Genomic DNA, 20,710 nt, shown 5'->3' on the forward strand with positions numbered 1-20,710 from the left:
GGAAAGTATCTGAGTGTGGTCAAACTGGCTGGCATAGGCCATCGGTGGCCGCATCCTGACCTGCAGCAAACAGCATTTATCATAATCTGAGGGCTGAAGGTCAGAGATGGTTTTGTATCTCCCGTGGGTTTTTCTTGGGGTGGATGCAAGCAGCAGAGTTCAGCTCTGGCTCTGAAACCCCAGCTACGCAAGTTTCATTTGGCATGCTCTTCCCCACCCTTCCTCCCTCACTTCGCCAACTAAATTCAGACAAGGCGTTTGTATGCATAAAAGCTGTCAAAAGAATAACTTACAAGTACAGGAGCTAGAAAAGGCTTGAAGTGTAAAGCTGGCAGCCCCCAAAGAGCTGTGGGGACTTTCCAATCCATCTGGTGCTCCTCCGAGCACAGCAAACAGGGCTTTGACTAGTTCACAACCGTGGCACATGCAAAAGGTTCAATTATTGCTTCTTAGAAAAACCAAATTATCTCCTGGAGTTGGAGACTGACAGCCACACAGTCTCCACAGCGTTACGCACAGCTGAATTTTTGCCGGCTTATTCTCTGCTCTTCTGTACTGCCTGTAATTGTGTTGCATTTTAATTGTTTAGCATCGTCAGAACTTCAGCCCTGGGGGCAGCGGAGGTGGTGAGAGTTCAACACATCAAATTACTACCCAAAGAGCAAGCAGACAAAAAGCAGAGTGGGGAAGGAGAGAGGGAGGCAAATAAGCCACGTTCTTTAGAAGAACAGCAACCCTGACCAGGGAAGTGTCCTACAGATGTAATAAGAAAGGTGGAAGTTGTTAATAATAATAAAGAGCACAATAACACAGTTGCTTTTCTATCAGAAAGCACCACATCTGGAAAAAATTAATGCATCGTGGAAAGCACAGATGAAAAACAGCAAAATGCTCCTTGCCTGCATAGCCCTGTCTTCCCTCCCAGTTTTATTTAGCGGTTTTTCTTTGTGGGGGTGAATTCTACAGTTGCACTGTTTAGTGCTGTTCCCTTGAGTGCTATGATGTGGCACCAAAAGGTGGCATGTCTGCTACAGAAACCCGCTGTGTGAGGCAGCGAGGCATGCTTTCCCACAGGCAGCCTTGCATTTTACCCTTGGCCAGCCAGAGGTCCTGAGCGCTGCTCCGTTTGCTTCCCCAGAAGATGCTGCAGGTTAAAATTCCATGGGCAGGTTTTGAAGGTAAAGGCCATTTGCAGGCCGTCCCACAACACAGGGAACAACGGCAGTGGTGGGGCAAAGGCAGAAAACGAGGGAGTAAATGAGTGCGGCACAGCTCCCCGTACTTGCACAAGTTGAGCAGAATGTGCACCTTTTTTTCTCCTGTGGAAGGTCTGCATGTGGGGGCCAAAAGGGGTAGATGAAAAGGCTGGATCAGGTACTGTTGATGAAAGAAATGAATTTTGCTACCTGTCAGTGTCCTGATGAGCATCAGAGCCCATGTTGGGGCTGCCCTGCTGAGGCACTACCATAGCTTTGATTTCAAATAACTGACTAAACTCTGTGCAGCACCTGTAGCTGCCTTAACAACCTTAAGTTACAGGAGATCCTTCCAGGGAACAGGTACAGCACAACACGGCAGCCACCACATGACAGCCACAGGACAAAGGGTAGCTGCCTGAAGAACAGCCCCAAAGATGCCCACCATGGTGCGGGGTCCCCACGCCCCAGCAGGATCTGCTTGGTCTCCCTTGCAGGCCACCAGCAGGCAGCTCATGGGCCTTTCTCCTGGCTGCTTGCAAAGCCTTGGGTGGATAAGATCACAGAATCATAGAATGGTTTGGGTTGGAAGGGATCTTTAAAGACCATCTAGTCCAACCATCCAGATGAAGGCAAACAGACTGGCATGTAAACAGGCGTAGCTGGCACGTCCAGCAGCGAAGATGCTGGTGGTAGCAGAGAGATTTCTGGCCCTGGTCACGGCCCAGCCTGGTGGGGAAGTGTCTGTGCCATGGCTTTTCACGCAGGGGAGCGTGCAGGGTGGACACGAGGGAGCTGAGAAGATCCTTCAGCTGTCTGTGCTGAATATTTTGAGGGTATTGGTGTTTCACGTCAGCTGCATTCACCAGGGTTAATTAAAGCCTCTGTTTTATAGATTGCCCTTGGCCATAAACTGAAAAGCCGCCTCAATTGGGAATCAATAGAGTAATCTTTAAGCTCATTTATTTTATTAGATATAGAGCCCTAATCTGAAGAAATTGAGGAGCCATAATTAACAGTGCCAGAGAGGTCCTGAGATGTATGTTTAAAGCTTCCTCAGAAGAGCACTTTGCCCGTAGGGCACAGTGCGCTGGAAGTGCGTGGCGCACCAGAGCACAGCAGTGGAGCTGGAGGGATGCTTTGGCAGGCGAGCCCCAGGGAGCGCTCTGGTGCCATGGAAATCCAACAGCAATTTAATATCCAGCACGATGCGCTGCTCCCTCACCCCAAAATTGCAGGGCAGGCTGCAAACAGTAGTGTTGCCACCATGGGGCAGAAAAACCAGATCCTGGGGTCAGCAGAGGGCTGCTGGCAACCAAGGCATCACAGCGATGCTGCAAATGCCAGTGAGACGTATGTGCTTTATGCCCTTCTCTAAGTCTACCGTGCACTGGTGTGCGGTTAAATGGTTCATGCCTCTTCAGTGGGGTGGAGTTGCTCCAAAACCACAAAAGCTGTTGGGAGTTTTGTGGGGGGTGAAGTATCCGGTTGGTGCCCCTGCTTCTCCTTGCAGCAGCCTTGCTGGCAGGTGGTGCAGCTTTCCCACACCAAACAGAGGGTCCTTGAGGGAGGAATATAGTTTTATTTAAGCACCTTTCTGAGTGGTGTCATAAGCAACCTGTAAATAGTCTTGCCTTCAGTCCCTGGGGTGTCAGGGCCCAGAATGATTCCTATGATACAATAAGCAGAAAAATGAACATAAGACTGACCCATTCATGAGCAGTTCACATGAGGCTTTTGGCCAAACATCCAAAAATATTTGAGTACTTAGGAGGCTAATTAGCTGCTTGTGGAATTTTTAAAAACACCTAATGCCTACCTCTTCAGCCCCTACTTTTTAGAAAAAAATTATTTTTTTTTCTATGCTGTTTTCTCATTTCTGGACCTTTTTCCTGTAAATAATGGTCAAAGTATTTTTCTTTCTGGTATTTTTTCTCTTACGTGAGTTAAATAAGTTGCTTGATACAGCATCTTGGAATAGAAGGCCAATAGTCAATACGCTGTACCACACCTTTTGTTTGTTTGTTTTCTTTAGTGCCCACCTGTCTTGTTTGAGACTGGGTCCAAAATTCCAGTGTGCTGAATGAACTTGATCACTCCCAAAATATTGCAAATCTTTCAACTGAACAAGGTTAGGACTGTGGGAAGGGCTCAGGGAAACTTCTCTGTCATTGAAGGCAGTGACTCGCCATCCCTGGTTGAGCCTGAGATGAACAGTGCTGAAAATACCTTTCTCCCGGCAAAACTGAGCCCCGTGGGGTTTCCTGACAGTGACTAACCATATCCCAAACAAAGCCTTTGCCAGCAGTTATATTCGTTAGTCTTGTAACATGTAGATCAGAATCATATGCTTGACCTAAAAACTTGTTTAACTAGTAACTCATGAGCTGAACTAATTTGAAAGTGGATCCAGTTCAATCACATTCGCGTAGGCGTGCTCATTCCACACCAAAGTGGATGTCATTCACTTCTGTAGGAAATCATGACACAGAAGCTGAAGAACACTCAATTTATGTGGGACTGTCCCCAGGAGATTTAGTCAAACCTTAGTGAAAAGTCTTTTACAAATGCAGATTCACTTTCATATAAACAAACCTCGCATGTGGAGGCCCAACATTTGATTTTGGGTTCTTTTTTCTGGGCCATGCTAGTGACTAGGAAAACTTGAGTGGATCTTTCAGACACATATTACTCTACAGCTGTTGAGCCAGACAACTGTAATTGATTTTTCTTTTTCATCTACCTGAGCTATTGCATGTAACTTCTCTTCTTTAATAACTGACTTCTCTTTGCAGTCAGTTCATCACTTCCCATTAAAGCCAATTCCAACATTTTCAGCTTTGCAGAAGAAAAAGCCCCAAATATTCTTCCAAATCCTTTCTGTGCTTTACAGATATCTTTCAAGCAAATCTGTCTTCTCTCCTTCATATAAGTATCAATTCCCGCCTGATCCTTCACAAGGATGGAAGAAATTAATGCATTTCCCTTTACCACAAGCTCTGTAGCCTCAGGTGTTAAGACGATCACAGGTTCTTCATTTCTGCTTTCCACTAAAACCACCTCTTTTGCTTCACACACTCGCCCAGGCCAGTCATTCTGGGATATGTTTCCCAGCCTTCCAATGAGACCTTGGTTGTCTACCATGCCCCTTATCATAAAAAGTACAAACGTCTTCCTCTGTTTTGGTGTTTTTCACTTTTCCAGTACCAGAGCCATGCTCTCTCCCCACCAAGTCTTGTAATGAGGAGTTTTCTGTACTCCACTTGCCACCCCCAGCATGCCTTCCACAAGGTCTCATGCTCCTGCCACTGCCACGCCCAGAAAATCTAATGTCTGTTCCCTAAGCTCACCGTGAAGAGCTCAGCTCACTCTGCTACATGAATACACAGTAATGAACAATAGTTGTATTAAGTATGGGTAATGAATTGCATTTCTGCAAAGAGAAAAGTAAGAGCCATTTAATAAAGAGAATAACTTTTAATAGGCAGTAGTTTGTTGGTTTTTTTTCTTGACACAACGTGGTAGTTTCTGAACAAATTTTGCACAATCTTCCTCTGCTTTTCTCTATTTTCCTTTCAGTATGATGCAACATGCCACAAAATACTTTTTTTTGTTTTCTTTTAAATCAACATGAAAATCCACAATAATTGCATTTTTCATAGGAAACTTCAGCAATCGGGAATGTGAATAGTTGCAGATGACAACTAGTGTATTTTAGATGGCCTGACCTTTCCAAAGTAGGCATCCAAGACTCCTCTGCTCCTGAGCAACCCAAGAGATCCAGGAATGAACCACATAAGTTCAGCTGCAGCATGGAGGACACTTTTTGGTTCCCCATCTTTTACAGAGCTTCATCAAAAGTTTCTCTTGGGGCCGCTAAGATAGAGGATTATTAGACCCATCAAAGTGGAAATAAGAGCAACGGTCAAGCACAAGAACCCTTTTCAGCTTCATGTATAGACATGAACTTACAAATCTGCTCAATCTTTTAACATACTGCTAGGTAGGTTTTATTATTTCAGAGAGGGAAATCAGAGAGAGAAGGTCCTCAAAAGCATTATATCAATAGGTATCAAAACTTAGATCATCATCCTGGCTCTTGGTCCGGCACTTACACTACCAGTTGTCTTCTTTCAATTCGCTAATAAAACAATGGAAGTTCTTGGCACACTACCAGAGTCAGTGGATTGAGACTGAGCAGATGCTCACGGTAATACAATTTTCAAACATTTATAGTTCTAGAAAAGTAGGATACATGCAGGTAGAAGCACTACTTGATATTTTTGAATTGCCAGCTCTGTACAAATTAATAGAGTCTGTAATTAGCACTTGAAACACTCTTTAAACTTCCAGAGTTATTCAATAACCCACAGGAATCCCATGCATTACTCAGAACAGAGGGAAGAAGGTTCATCTGTAAAATTGCTTATCTTGCTAATCCCCACTGCACACCCCAGGCTATATAGGAGACATATTTATAGCACCCATAACGCAATTAGCCAAAGAACAGGTGAAAATAAACGATGTTGCTGCTACATTACCAGGATCATATTCAGTAATTTACAGAACTTCAAAGAGCCTCAGTGCAAGGTATATTCCCCCCTTTGCAGAAGAAAGCGCACACTTCAGCATTTCACGCAGGCATCCCATCCTGTAAACATTTATGACAAGCGAAGTGTGTGCTACAGTGAGAAATGTCATGGAAATTACTGAATTAATTCTCATAGTGGCAATTTGCCCAGTACTGTTTCAAGGGTCAGGCCCTGTTTGTATTTTGCTACATACAATTAAAAGAATCCTATCCACCATAAGTTCAGCAAAGTATGCTAAAATATTCCTTCCTGTATGTGCAGAAAACGTTTTTAGTAACCATTATGCAAACATCATCTGATTTTTACATTCTCTTCAACCTTCTTGAAAGTCTTCCTGCTTTTACTATATGTCAAAATAATAAATACATATCATATACCAGTTATTAAGCCATCAAAAAATTACGTGTCATTCCAGAAGGGACAGGAGGCACTTGAGATTTAGAAGTCAAGAGCTGGTCATTAACGCAAATGTCCTGCCTGGTAAAAAGCTTCAGCTGCTCCACATTTCCTGTGGAAATGCAACTTTGGTGAGATGTTCCTGCATATTGTGATAAAACAGGCTGCTGCACATCTGAAACGACAACAGCATCTCAAGATTATTATTCCACATAAGGTTGTTCAGAAACACAAGAGTAAGCTGAAATGGATGACGTAGAGTAAACCCAACATGGGATGGACAACGAGTAAATCCATTGTCCAGGACATCATCCTACATCTGCCAAACAGAACCACCTCTGGTATTTCAGTAAGGTAGGCAAAATTGCATTCTGCTGCTCTAAATCAAGGGACAAAGAAGGTTATTTTGTCCTCACTGTTGACACCAGGAAAGCTCAGTTTGTTCATGTTTTTCAGAAGGGTCTCTCCACATTACCAGGCAACCAGATCTTTCTCGGTGGAGGGTGGTGGGACCTCTTTTAGAGGGGTTTCATCCTACAGTGATGGTGTACGGCTGGGCTTTGTCTGGGCCCAACATAGCTGCCTCTGTCCAGCCCATCCCGCTTATGCTGTGACACCTACTTCCTCAGGCCATCCTTCTCCTCTACCTCCCTGCACCTCACTGGTCACACAGGGCCCTTCCCACAGCCTACCCCTTTTCCACAGCTGTTTCCTTCTCCCACCCTCAGCAAAGGACCCCGTTTCCCCACAAATGAAAGAAGCAGCTCCATGGGAAGTGGAGATTATGGTGCCTGAGAAAGCTTTGTGCATGAAGGAAAATGCACCACCCACATCACAAACAGTGGATTTCAGAGGTGCTCAGACAGTCTCTGCCCTCACACACATAACAATATTGTCCAACGACCTCTAGTTTTATATGTTAGCCACCAAGGATTTCAAGCCACAATAAACCACCTCAATGAAAGCGCTTGCTTTTTCATGATGTGGAACGGACACAGATTCTTCATTAACCCAAAGGAGCAGAGCATTTCTGGATACTAAGTTCCTTTTTTTATCGGTAGCCGCCTTTAAAAATCTCTTACTTCTCACACAAAGAAAAAGAAGATTCACCTAGGGAATTACAACCAGGAAATGCTAAACAGTTAAAGCCAAATGCTATGCCTATAAAGGTCTCCCTCTGCAAGGTGGCAGCTTCTTTAGTCCTCCAGTTTGCCTGGGACTCTGTTTGTGATGGTGTGCTCAAGCTGAGCTTTGTTTAAGCCATGGCTCCTTGAGGCTGCTGACAAGTGAAGTCATTGCTTTTTTTGTTTTGCATTTTTAAGCCTTTTGTTTAGTTACGTGGCACAACATTGAGACTAACAAGTATTACTGAGGCTAATAAATCCTAATGTTAGAGGACGTAAGACAAAAGCAATAAACTTACATATTTATTGCTGAGGTGTGAAGAGTTGCCGAGTTTTATTCTTCCCCTGAGATGAATGCTCTCCTAAGGAACAGAAGATATATTTGCATCAGTTAAACATACAAAGACAAAAGGACAAATGAGTCTAGCAGGAACACATCACCGACCACCATACAAACTAGCCAGTCTCCTTGTCAGACCAGCAAAAACTGTCCACACAATAGATTTTTTACTACTCTGTGTTTTATAGCTTATTTCCCCTATCATTTCCTCTCAAATGATGGGATACTACCACAAAGTGTTTCCAAGGCAGTTCTCAAGGGGATAGAAAAGGCATAAGACTTTAGTTAATTATTAACTATGATTAGGATATTAAGTTACAAAAAGTATGAAAAGAAAAAGATACAACTATAAAATTAATTTTGCCAATATCGCTGACAGCAGCTTGGTTCCTCCAAAGCAGGAAAATGAACACTTAATGACTTCAGTCAGGGATTACAGACAGTTCTCACTCCTCCTTCCCTGGAGAAGCAGAGCCACTACCAGCAATTATAGGCAGACAAATAAGCCTCTAGATGAGGATGAGCCCTATTTCCAAACACATGTCCTGGGAACAGCAGTTTCTTTGTGCCAGAGATTCATATATGGAGATGAACAGGGAACGGCATCCCCAGACTGGACAGAACCCCATGGAAACAGGCACAGGAGTGGGAAAATCCAAATACCTCCAGGAAACTGCCTTCTGCCTCTCTGCTCACCTGCGGCAGACAATTTAATGCCTGACACATACATGAGAGGCAAGAAATTGAAGACATATATTACATTCTGGCAAAAGTGAATATGTATTAAAAAGCTTGCATATGATCTATAGCCTGGGGTTGAAAATTGCAATACAAATTAGGATTATAACAAATTCACTGATTATGCATTTAAATAATTAGCAGTCAAATTAAATAGTTGCACTCCTGAAGAAAATAGAAGACTCGTCAATGGTTTTTAGACAGATTTTCTTGGCAGAAAAAAGGTCTCTCTAGTGCAGTCTTTTGGAGATGAGTAGAGAACTGCTATCTGATAGGGTTCAATGAGAAACATTGAAAATTGTTCAACAACAATGTGTCAGAATGGTGTTTGCTTCTCAGGTGTTCAATTTTGGATAAAATTATTTTAAAAATATTATGAAGTGTTGCTAAGAGCTTCAGAAGTTCTGATGATGTTAACTTTCAGCTAAAAAGGCCTTCAGCAACTACTTCAATAATTCATAATACAATTTTGTAGATAAAAGGAAAACACAAGTTTCTGATAGAAAAAGATGAAACATTTCAACAACATTTATACATTGTTGGTAGGTGAAAAGATTTTGTTTAGACAAAAATCTTGTTTTGAAAAGCTAAAGTGAACCAGTTCAAATATTGTATAGTTTTGTACTAACAAAGGAATGAGATTCTCAAGAACTTTCATTTCTTTTTTAATTTATTTTTATTAATTTCTTCCTTTATTATTTCTTCCTTCTGAATGTTTTTACCTTCTTTGTTCAATATATAGAAATAGAAGATTTAAAAGGGCATGAAAGGGAGAAATTGGCAAGATTGTTTAAAAAAGAAGGTGTAGGATAAATTAATTGAGAATAGCAATACCATGGAGAAGGTAATATTCAATAAGTGTAATAAATATCAATACTTTATCAGTTCCACTCTCAGCTGGTTGTTCTGTCTACGCTAGAAATTAGGCAGACTTACATGGAAGACATACTTTGCGGCACAGGAAAAATAGCACCTCTAAGGAGATGCTCCAGAGCCAGCGTAGCTCCCTGGATAACATCCCATTGATGTCAATAGGCTTTGGATCAGAGTATGGAATGGGAGAGGCAGTGCTGGCTGCACAAGGCAGGCTGCTCGAGTGGTACCTGCCATCATCTGTGGTCGGGACAGGAGTGGTGAATTTGCCTTATTGCAGACGCTGAGACTGCAGCACACAGACACTCACATGCCCTGTGTAGATTTTCTGGTGCTATACACACAATCCCTGGAAATAGTAAACTGCCACGAACTACTGCTGGGGTCAACATCCCCCTGTAATATCAGCGATTGCCCGATGAGTGTTCGATGCAGGCAGGGAAGTGGCACTGTGTTGCTTTGCCACTGCACACCCAAGAGGGCAGAAGCCTGCAAGAATTCTGCAACAAAACCAAGTTATCACTACTCTGTGGTTGCCAATGTGTCTGAAGATCCTTGCATCATTAGCGCCAACTAGAAATTCACAGATGAAGAGAGAATGATTATATCCTGGAGAAGACATGGTCACACAGATGCTCTCTGATAAGAGAAATGAGGGTAACACATGCTTTTAGTTACAGGGCTGCAATATGGCTTAAGACTGCACAGAGAGATGTCTAGAACAGTTTTGGAGTCTAATGGCTCAGCAGTTTGATGCTGTGCTAAATATCCAGCTGCAACATAAAAAGCAAATTAAGAAGAATGTTCAAGTTAGTTGCAAGTTGCAGGACAGTTGTATTGATCTAAAAATATCCTTAAGTGACAGAAATAAATTCCAAGACTGCAGAAAAACCAAACTTGCCCCCAAACTATCACCCACTAGAAACATGACCTTGCTTCCCATAAGGGAAATGAAAAACAAACACTCGTGTTTAGTATTTTTTTAGAAGAGATGATATTTTAATTGACTGAAGGGATTATTTCACACAGAGCTGTTTGCCAATGGAGAAAACACGCAGTGCTGTGGCAGTGCTCAACCAGTCTAGATGGATTACCTGCATGGTTTGAAGGCTGTTGTCAAGAGAGAAAGGGTATAGTTAATACCAACAAAAGCAAAATTGCTGGACAACGTCATAAGTGAAAAACTGACTTTTGTTGATTCTGGGTTATCCATGTAGGGGAGGGTGACACACTTAAACTCCAGTGTTGCACACCAGGAGATGGAAGGTATCATGAGACACTTTAACCATCAGATTCTTACAATATAGCTATACAGCACCTATATCTAGAGATATAGTTATATAGGATATAAAGGTAACCTAGTATTTGTTGATCCCATTTGATAGGTACCATGGCAATAATTTTGTGATAATGGGTTGAAAATTCATTGCATATTTGTCTACTTTGGTAAGTAAATGAGTGAACTGCAGAAAGTGGAGATGAAGGGAACTGGAAGAAAGTATTGGGTGCAGTTAAAGCACTGTCAACTGCACAGCTGCGATGCAACGTGACCCCCTTTACCTGCAGTCCTGCCTTGTGACACCACTCCTGATGGAGGAGGAGTTGTGGGCTCATATAGATTGGCAGAGGGCAGCGAGAAGCCAACCTCATATATATCGCGCACTTCTACAAAAACTGAAAGAAATGATGCACAGTTTGAGAAAGAAGCCTTAGGATGAATATTTGGAAAATGAAATCAGATTGATACTGACATGGAAGTTTTAGCTGACAAGCAAAGCCTTCCATTAAACCTTTTATTCTCCCTCTCATTCTCCCATGCTGCACCTGTTTGTTGATTTTTGCCTGAAATTGCATTGTAAACACAAAGACATAGGCACCGTGAAGTCTCTAAACATTACTGTCATATCATACAGACAGACTTGTAGCTAAACTGTCTAGCTTAATGCTGCAGGAGACTGTGGGTGCCACAGGGGATAAGACAAATGCATGGAAATAAAAGCCACTGAGAACTATGAAGCATCAAAAATACAACCTCTGGTTCAGGACATCGCCAAGCCACAGACTGCTGGAAGGCTATGGCAGTGGACACATTGCTGGACTCCTGCCTTATTTGTTATCCTTCCCTTCAAATCTCATGCTAGCCACCCTCAGTGACAGGATTTGAGGCTACATAGATCCAGCATCTGAGCAAGTACAGCTGGCTCAGATCATAGCTTCAATATTAAAAAAGGAGGTGCTTTAGCAACCACTGTAATACAGCACCGATCTTTCACATGCACAGCCTCCCCTGTGGCACCCCTCAAACACTTCTTCTGGAGCCCAAATCACTGACTCACCCAAGTAAATTGGCAGTCTAGGCACTGGGCCTGATCCAATACATGCTGCACGTATCCTCCTCTAAAATGCAGTGGTGCTTATAAAGGATGAGGATAAAGAAGATGCAATAGGAAAAACTTCGTATTCACAACTCCTGATCCTTCAACATATTTGTTTTAAGTGCATGGGAAATAGACTGAGTACACAGATACTGAGGACTCTGCAAAGTTAAATGTTTAACCAGGAAAATAATAGTCTTTCAATGAAAATACAAGGTTTTATTCCTAATTAAAATTTGACTTGTGCAGTATTTGATTTTTCACAGATATACTCATTTCTGACTATTAACGTTGCATCCTGATGCCAGTGTATGTGAATACGTAAAAAGCACATAATCAGCTGAAATCACAGATTGTATAAAATCCATTTGGAAGCGCTGAAACAAATATTTCTTTGTCTCACCTTTGTGGAAGGCTATTGTATTAATCTCATTGTAATTTCTCCCCACTCCCTCCCATGTGATTCAGAGTCTGAATATATTATTCAGAATACATACACACTGCAGAACAAGATGATATAAAAAAGACTTAACAGGTTATATCACTATGAGTACAGAAAGTCTTTGACCTGGGTAAAGCCCTCTTTGACATTATTGGGAAAGCTGGAAGAAAAAGAATATAAAAAAAATAGTCTTTGACATAAAAAGTAGGTTGTACTGCATCTCCAATTACATTGTCTGTAAGAAAAAATGAGTTGTGCTGTTATTTCACTGTAATATCTGCTGCTGAGAAATAGCTCATAAGTGGCAATCTGGTTTGGAGCAAAGAATTAAGGCAAACTTTTAATAAACTGTAAGTGCAGAAACCTATGCTTTATGAAAGTATAAAACTATCTCTGCAGACAGAGGAATCTAGATGTCTATTTTTCCCATGCCGGACTAAAAGAAAGAGGGGTGCATTACAGATGCTGGAGAACAGCACTGAGCAGGACCCAGCACCTGGATACACTGGCTGGGTTTGGTGCGTGCCAGTGGGTCCCGCACCTGCGACATGCTGCAGCGCTCCCCAGCCACGCACTTCACCCATGCGCCTGCAAACTGCTCCTTCCCGTCGTCAGCAGGACCGAAGGGTCTGTACAATTCACCATGGCAGAGAGAGCACATATCAAAACGTTCACGTGAAGGATAGGAACGCAATTGCTGCTGAATGGCTAGCAAAGGGTGGGGAGGTGGCTCCCTCAACAGAGGAGTATCTCAGAAAGCTACAGGCTGGAAAGGTAGCAAACGCTCCACAAATGAAAACATCACCTGAACCTCAATGTTCTCTGAAGGTAAGAGACTGCTTTAAAAACTCTTGCAGATATGCACAGCTCACAAACTGAATTAGAAACACAGAAGGAAGCATATGCCATTTTAATGTTTTTGACTACAGTTTTGCCCAAAAGTCTCAGCTAGAAGTGCGTGCAGTCAGATCTGTGTGGTGCGAGTAAATACAAACAGAATGAGCTGCAAAAAGCTGGGAAATTTTATTCTTTCATTTCTATGAAGAAAGAAAACACAAATTCAGGCCATTATACAATACAAGCTTAAAAAAATAGAGTATCAGAAAATGTGAAAGAGAAGGAAAGGGAAGGAGGTACTTGATCTCTCTTTTTGTTGTGAAGGGACCCTTTTCTATGAAGCAGTTTCTAGGTTTTCTACCTGCAGGGTAAAACAAAACAACAACAACAACAACAACAAACCACAAAAAAAACCACTGAAAGTACTGTTTGTAATAGGAAAAAGAAATCATCAATATCATATCCTCATATGAGTAGGGACACCCACTCTTACCGCTTCTAAGCACACAGCATGCCAGTAGACTGCTCTCCACTGGCCTGCATTGCTTATCTTGCAAGTAAGAGGAGAGAAGGAAATTTTCAGTGGCAGTGCCTCACCTAGAGATCCCGCTTCTTCACCTGCTCCCGGAGCCATCCACCTGGATCCTAGACAAAATAAGAGAGAGATAAAACTACCAATGCATGTTGAGAAACCCCATGGCCTGCTATGGGGCCATGTCCCCTAGCAGGGATGTTTCCTTGGGTTAGGCCCCTAATGAGGTAAAACCCAAAGATTTCTTACCTCTTTAAATGCCACGGTCCATGCTCAGATGTGATCAGCGTAAGAAAAACCAAGGAAGAATAATCTACCCCAGCTCCAGATTTGTCCCATTCCACCACAGACAGAGGCAGAACAATTAAACAGTCTCAGCACTTGGAGATTCATGGGAACCAGTGATGAAGATATTGTCATTCAACCACATCATTTCAGAAGACCACAGGATCTTCCAGGTCCAAACCTTAGCACCACAGTGGACTGTCTTGTCAGGTGCTGAACTTAATGTGTGTTCCAAAGACCGAGGCAAGTCTTTGTGCTGAATGAGAACAAGGGATTCTTCTTTGTTCTGTGATGATTTTGGTGCTCTGTCACTATGTATAGTACAGTCATCTGCCTCTGACATCGAAGGCTAGGAATCCTCAAAGCCTTTACAGAGGCAGCTTTGGAAATTTAGGAACTCCAGAAGAATGCTTCAGGCACAAACTAGGGTCATCTCAAAAGTGATTGAAGTTATAGGGTCTAATTAATTTATGCCATGAAATCCCACATATCTTCAAGGTAGGTGGCTCAACTTGTGCAAGGGACATACCCAAGGAATGTTATTAAAATCTACAGGCAGGAAATGCATCCAGTTGAAGAAGCAGGCAACAGCTCTGTTTGTTACTACTGTTAACCAACAGCAGCTTTTGGAAGAAATGTGGAGCATATGGGGAATGCTCGTTGTTCCACATCGTCAGTTCATACTACTTTGTAGTGCATTGCCATCTGAGAGTGCCTCTAGAACTGACTGATCCATTTCTCCAACATGATTACAGTAAGTTAAGGGTGTTTCACATGTGACAGGTCAGGTGTCTCCTCAAATATCCATGTTTGCCTGGTACATTTTCCCAGCTTTGTTTAGTAGCAACCCTTTAATTTTCGTTTGTGTCCACAGTGGGTGTCTTGGGAAGCCTTAATGCAGGTGTGTACCATGGACCCTTCTCCAGCCACCTTCCAGTCCAGGTAGCCCACCAAAGTCTGAGCCGCATTAGCTTTGACGCATTTAATATCCTTCCAGCAAATTCAGCGCAGAACAGACAATACCCCTAGAAGCTGAGTAAGCCATATCCTACCCTATCATCTCAATGGAGCACACACTGATTAGAAAACATGTGCTAAAGAATCAGCTTATGCTAGGGTGCCAGGATTGTACTTAACAACTCTAAAATATTATGTCACCTGCCACATTCCTATAAGACTTTATATTAAATAGCAAACTGGTGTGCTGCTACTATAAAGGCCCTTCATACATTTTACCAGTTCTAGAATGGATACTCCAGGCAAAGGCCATAAAAAAAATTGTCAAGTCATTACTTGGGTATCAATATTTCTGTCACGCATCATTCATCTGTATGGAGTAGCCTTACCTCAATTTCTATTCCTCAACCATTCTGTTACTGAGGAATTTCCATCTCTCAACATTTTTCCTGAGTCCTAAAAGATAATCAATACCTTTTCTGGTTTTCAGTGAACTATGCAAGAACGCTTACAGTACAAGTTAAGTATGTTTTCAAGATAGGCAATACTTCATCCTTAATATCATGATGATGGTATTGACCTCTTAGTCATCAAATAAAACCCTCTGTCTTACATTCTTGGGAAACACATCTACCACTGACAAGTCAAACATGCAATTCTATGGGTTATGTTGAATCCCAAACCAGAAATATTTTTGCAGGTAGATTTTCTAGAGCTCAGTATTCATAGAATACCATTTATTATCCCTAGGAAGAGCCACGCTCAATTTGCCTGTATAGTCAACGCAGAATGGCTGTAGCAAATCCTTTATTTGCCCATTAGTGTAAAACTTTCGCAACTATTCACTATCATGAGCGTTTTTATCCAAGTTGAGTTTTCAGATAAGAAGCACGTACAGGCATTTATCTTGCATCAGGTGTTGCAGTTAACTGGCAAATGTGACGAAAAATTGGAAGTGTTTAGTTTTGTCTGTTTGATTTTTTACTTTACATCAATTCTCAACTAGTAGTACCTTAGAGCTCATAAGCCATCAGCAATGCCATCTTTCTAAGAAGAGTTTTAAAAACTAAGATTATTAAAGCTCAGTTTTACCTAGTGTTCCTGATGATATTGCTCAATTAAAAAATGTTACTTTAGTCCAGGCTTAACTGAAGACTGCTCTCCTGTGTTCTTCCACATTAATTGTGGGCATTTGAAATAATATTCTTGATTAAATCTGATTCAGCTATGCTTCTGAAAAAGGAATCTTTCATTTTTCTTTCAATTTGTAGGCAGAACCTCGCTATAGAAGTCCTAAAATAGGATTCTTCAGTAGTCAATGGACCTCCATAGGCCAGCTCATTCCAGTTCAAGATATGTGTCCAAGGCAGATGGGATAAATAGCCCTCTGGACACATAGATCTCTTTCAACTGACTATGTGCAGTCAGCTTAGTTTTTAGATAGATAAAATAAGGCAAGATTAAACTCACCATAACATTTGATCAAGATATATCATGTACAACACTGACACAGGGTTTTTCTAGGTTGCCTGCTTGAACAGTTTGTAGGTCATATCCTTACTTGCTTTGTATATATGTTTTTTTTACTCATTCTTGAAACATTTATACAATCTCAAAATCTTCTGTTTGGAATAATAAAAGTAAAAACTAAAAAACTCCATAAAGTATACTTATAAATAAGCTTAAATTGAATACATGTCAAAGCAGAAATTTTTTGTATGTATGTTTGAACTTCGGCAGCCGAGCAGTCTATTGATAGTGAGAGGATGATGTAGGACCATCTGTAAAGTTAAGGATGCTCCTAAGAACTTTCTACTTCTAGTCAAAACCTTTTGCAGTTTTGTTGGTATGTACAGTCAGAGGCAGCTATAACACACACTTTCTAAATGGTCAGACAATTAATTCACCTTTTAATTGAGCTGGATTTTAAGTGTCTATAAAGGAAAAAGAAGAACATGAAATAAGTTTTACACAGTGCAATTGGTTTTGGTAGTTGTAAGAGGGAACATGAGTCAGACTTTTCTCAATTTTCTATCTGTACTCTAAGAAGCAGTTGCCTTTATGCCTGAGCTTTTAATGACACAAGTAAATCTTATTCAAATGGGCAGGTATCCTAACATATTCCAAAATACCTGTATGAGCGACAAATATTTCTGTAAGAAACCAGGCCCTTCTTTCAGAGTGCTTTTAAGTAAAGTGTCTCTAAAAACCTGAGGAAAAACAGGACTTCCATTTCTGTAAAAGCACGTTTAATTTTGAAACATATAAAGATGTAAGAATTAAAGAGAAAATAGTAGCTAGTTTAAATATGAATTGTATTAACGAGAAGAGGGCAAGGATCTTGTCTTCTAAGTGGTTATGACTCATCCCTTCCAATTATAGCATGCATACATCATACTTCAGTAAAAAAGAGTATCAAGCATCCTCTGGATGGAAGAAATTCAGACGCTTGGTGAAGCAGTAGCTGATTAACAGGCACCAGACCTCATCTTGTGGAAAAAACAGTGAGCCTGATTCTTTTCTCATCTACCCTGCTGTAAAACACAAGTAATTCTTAATTCTGCTGCTGTCAATGAAGTTACTTTATTATTGAAACTGCTATGAGGGCAGAGTCAGTCAAAAAATGTCTAGGAATTCCAGTTTAGGACTTAATTCAATTTAAAAAAATAAAGTTTTAAATGTAAACATACACACAACTCTGTACCCCTTAAAATAAAGCTAAAAGTCCATTCCCAAAGACACGTATATATAAAAAAAATTTTCCCAAATCACAAAGCTCTGCAGTGCAGTCATGTAAGTGCCAAAAGCATAGTTTGCATTTGCTTAGCAGCAGTGGGGCAGAATGACGCAACATGCAATGGAGCATGTTTCTCCTCCCCCTCTAGGCTGCTAGTGTGCTGCTCTGTGCCTGCGAGGCTGCAGAGACCTTGCACAGCTCCTGTTTGTTGCAAGGGGTCTCCCAGAGCTGCCCTGTGGGTCTTTTGGATTGTACAAAAGCTTCTGGGAATTGCAGAGAGGCTAGAAAGAACAAACTGTGCCTCTCCAATAAGTAGAGGATAGTTCAAGTGTTGTGTTTCAGAGGACTACTACTAAATTCTCAAGAGAGGGGAGACCAGCTATAGGACCACCTCTGAAATGTCAGTGGGGGAAACAGATGAGCAGAAACCTTAAAAAAAGAAAACAGGTTTTTCTAAAAAAGCATAGAGAGTCTGTTTTTCCTGAAGGACTTCTGCAGATGAGGCAGGAACACAGGTGGGACCTACACAGCTGAGGAAGTGAACTGCAATGGGTGAAGGGGGGAAGCTTCACCATGAGTAGCTCTACCATGAGAGGTTTTGTTTCTTTTCTCTTTTGTTGAATAGCTGGGAAACAGGTTATTCAGAATTTTGTTCTACCTCAGTCTTATTTTATGCTACTCTATTTCTTGCAGAAGCTACAACCACATGTATCACTTAGCTTATATTGATGAGATTTTGCTTTCTTTTGTGCATATTATCTATAACCTCTGTTCCTTTAGGTTTTATTGCACACACATTTTGCAAGAAACTGGATCAGTGAAGCACAGGACAGAGGAATTTGCAATGAGAGTAGGATTTTGAATACAAAGCGTGGCTGGGTACAGGGCTGACTGAACACTGCCAGCATCAACTCCAGCAGAGCCCTGTTTACATAGAGCACTGACTCCCAAACCTTTTGGTCCCTGGGATATTAACAGTCCTCAAACTTCCTTGTATAGCCAGATCTAGCTGATAAATATAATGATCACAGTTACTCCTGAACATGCCTAGCTGTAGAACACCTACCAACAATGATTTTAAAAAAATATTTTCCCTAGAATAGTCATACTTCTCACTTTGAAATACTGATACCACACACACTGAAGCTGCACTTCAGTTCTATAGGCTCCCAATCTGGGGATTTGCACTGTAGAGGAATTGTCTGCAGTGAATTTGGCCTGACAGGAACTGAAGATGGTTTTACTATTGGAAGTGACATCCCAAAATTGCTCCTCTCTGAGCTCAGAGAGACAGACATACACATAGAGGAAACACTCACCAGTCTCAGGAGAAGTTGTCTTCACAGAAAGAAGTTTGACTCCTTCTTTATCTGTTTGAGCCCTGTTGAAGTCAGAAAACGTTGAAGCAGACAGTCAGCATGCATCCCAGCATGCATGTTGGTCAGCCAGACAAAACTCTAAGATTATGTTCTGGAGGAGGCAGCAGTATGCCAGTCAACACTGCCAGGCTTGAAATGGGCTTTGCATGGGATCATGTGTAAGTCTTGGTGGTAGAAAACACCATATACCAATATATCTGAAAACACCTTTCTCTTAAAATATGTAATAAATCAAGTTGCCTGACTCCAGATTCAATCTAGTGCTTCACAGAAGTACATCTGATAGAAAAGAGGAGCTTATCTTTCTTCTCTGTCAATACAAGGCTTTTAGCCCCACTGAATTACAAGAAGGACCATATGAGATGCCCAGGGGCTCAGGGCTAGCAAGTAAATCAGCAGCCCAAATGTTGCTTTTGGTGATGCAAAACACAGAGGCCACAGCCAGACTCAGTGGCCTCTAGTATATATCTTCTAATTGATCTTTCTCAGTTTCACTATCCTGAAACTCCTTATGTCAATACTGTTTTAATCGAGCATCTGCAAATGGACTACTGGAGAGATGATGGGACAGAGGAAAATGAAATAAATGGGGGCCAGAGAAAAATAGTCCAGAATAAAAAACACTAAAAAGAGAGAAAACAAGAACAAAAGAAGGGGGATAGGAAAAGATGGTGGTGGTGGTGGGGAACAGTCAATGGGGCAAAAATTGGAAAAATGAGAAAAAAGACTGGGTGAATTGGCCCTGTGGCACAACATAAGCCATTTATCCATTTCAAAAGGATCCCCGGCAAAACAGCTGAGAGCCATCACATTTCTATCCATGCTGGAACAGCTGCTTATCATGCATACAGGTGTACAATAACTGCAAGCGCATCACTTTCAACAGGATATTTCTCTTTGGGGTGGCAACCGCTTATTATGTTTAAACAGAGGGAGATCAAAGAAAATCTCATGCACAATCTGTTGCATTCACAAGTGCCCCATGATAGATCTCAAAGCAATGAAAAGACAGGATTCGACCTACTGTTCAGTGCCGTTCTCTTGTCTCTCTGGAAGAAGGAACAAAGTTAATATCATTTTGACTGTTGGAACTCAGTTAAGTACACAGTTAGACATAGCTATTGCAGTTTCTAGCAGAAGGCTTAGTTGTAATTTTTCAGTACTTCATTAAGTGCATTAACACAATCAGCCAGTTTGAATTGTTGAATAGTTCATCTTCCCAAAAGATAACCATGTCGTCTATGAAAGTGAACCGATATTGCTCGAATTGATACTTTTGGAAGCTGGGGAGAATGATACATGACTTGTACAAGAGCACAACAGAAGCACATTTTTCCCTGCAGCTCCCAAATCCCCGGGTAGCTGGCACAGAGGAGGTGAGCATGCAACAGTTCTTGAGTACATAACAACAGAGGTAAAAGATACGGGGTGAAGGGAGTGTGAGAACAAGCTGCCAGACTGTATGCTCTGGGGGGGGTGTTCAACCTGGCACAACATCTGAGAACAGAGGCTGTCATCCCCGACAATGAGGAATGGGTTTCTCCCCAAAATGAATCATATACCAAACATTTTATTCTTATGTGCAAGTAGGGGCAGATGGATGGGGTTGAGGTGTTACATTGGAAACACGTGCCCAGTGCCACGGGGCTACAATTGGCTCCAGGGCTCTCCATCTGTGGGGGAAGCACACTGGATAGACCTGAACAAATCCTGCAGGAAGCACTGCAGATATTGATCTACTCTATCTTCCAAGTGAATTTGCTAGTACTGTGCCTGCTGGCATTTGTGCGTGGGGGGTGATGGTGAGGAAATGTTCTTCACCTCATGTCTTTACCTCTTGACTCCAAATATTCAGTAATTTCCTAAGCAAGAATCATACCTTCTTCTGTTTATCTGGGTCTGGTTTT

At 41.7% G+C, this 20,710-nt stretch overlaps 1 protein-coding gene across 5 annotated transcripts in view; it reads right to left on the minus strand.

The window, feature by feature from the left end:
• Positions 1-4,653: 4,653 nt before the first annotated feature.
• EMCN (endomucin) overlaps positions 4,654-20,710 on the minus strand; it is a 55,699-nt gene continuing 39,642 nt past the window's right edge. Inside the window, exons 9-14 of one of the 5 annotated variants that reach the window (XR_010372707.1) lie at positions 19,828-19,852; positions 18,744-18,805; positions 13,695-16,621; positions 13,511-13,558; positions 7,608-7,670; positions 4,654-6,359 (exon numbers count right to left, since the gene is read on the minus strand). Coding sequence is in view for 4 of the 5 variants with exons in the window: in XM_064450019.1 (XP_064306089.1) it covers positions 10,782-10,933; positions 18,744-18,805; positions 19,828-19,852 (239 nt within the window). In the remaining variant the exon portion in view is untranslated. The other 4 variants (XM_064450022.1, XM_064450021.1, XM_064450019.1 and 1 more) reach the window with 4 other exon arrangements.

This window comes from Phalacrocorax carbo, chromosome 4 (assembly GCF_963921805.1).
Source record: "Phalacrocorax carbo chromosome 4, bPhaCar2.1, whole genome shotgun sequence".
Taxonomy (NCBI): Eukaryota; Metazoa; Chordata; class Aves; order Suliformes; family Phalacrocoracidae; genus Phalacrocorax; species Phalacrocorax carbo.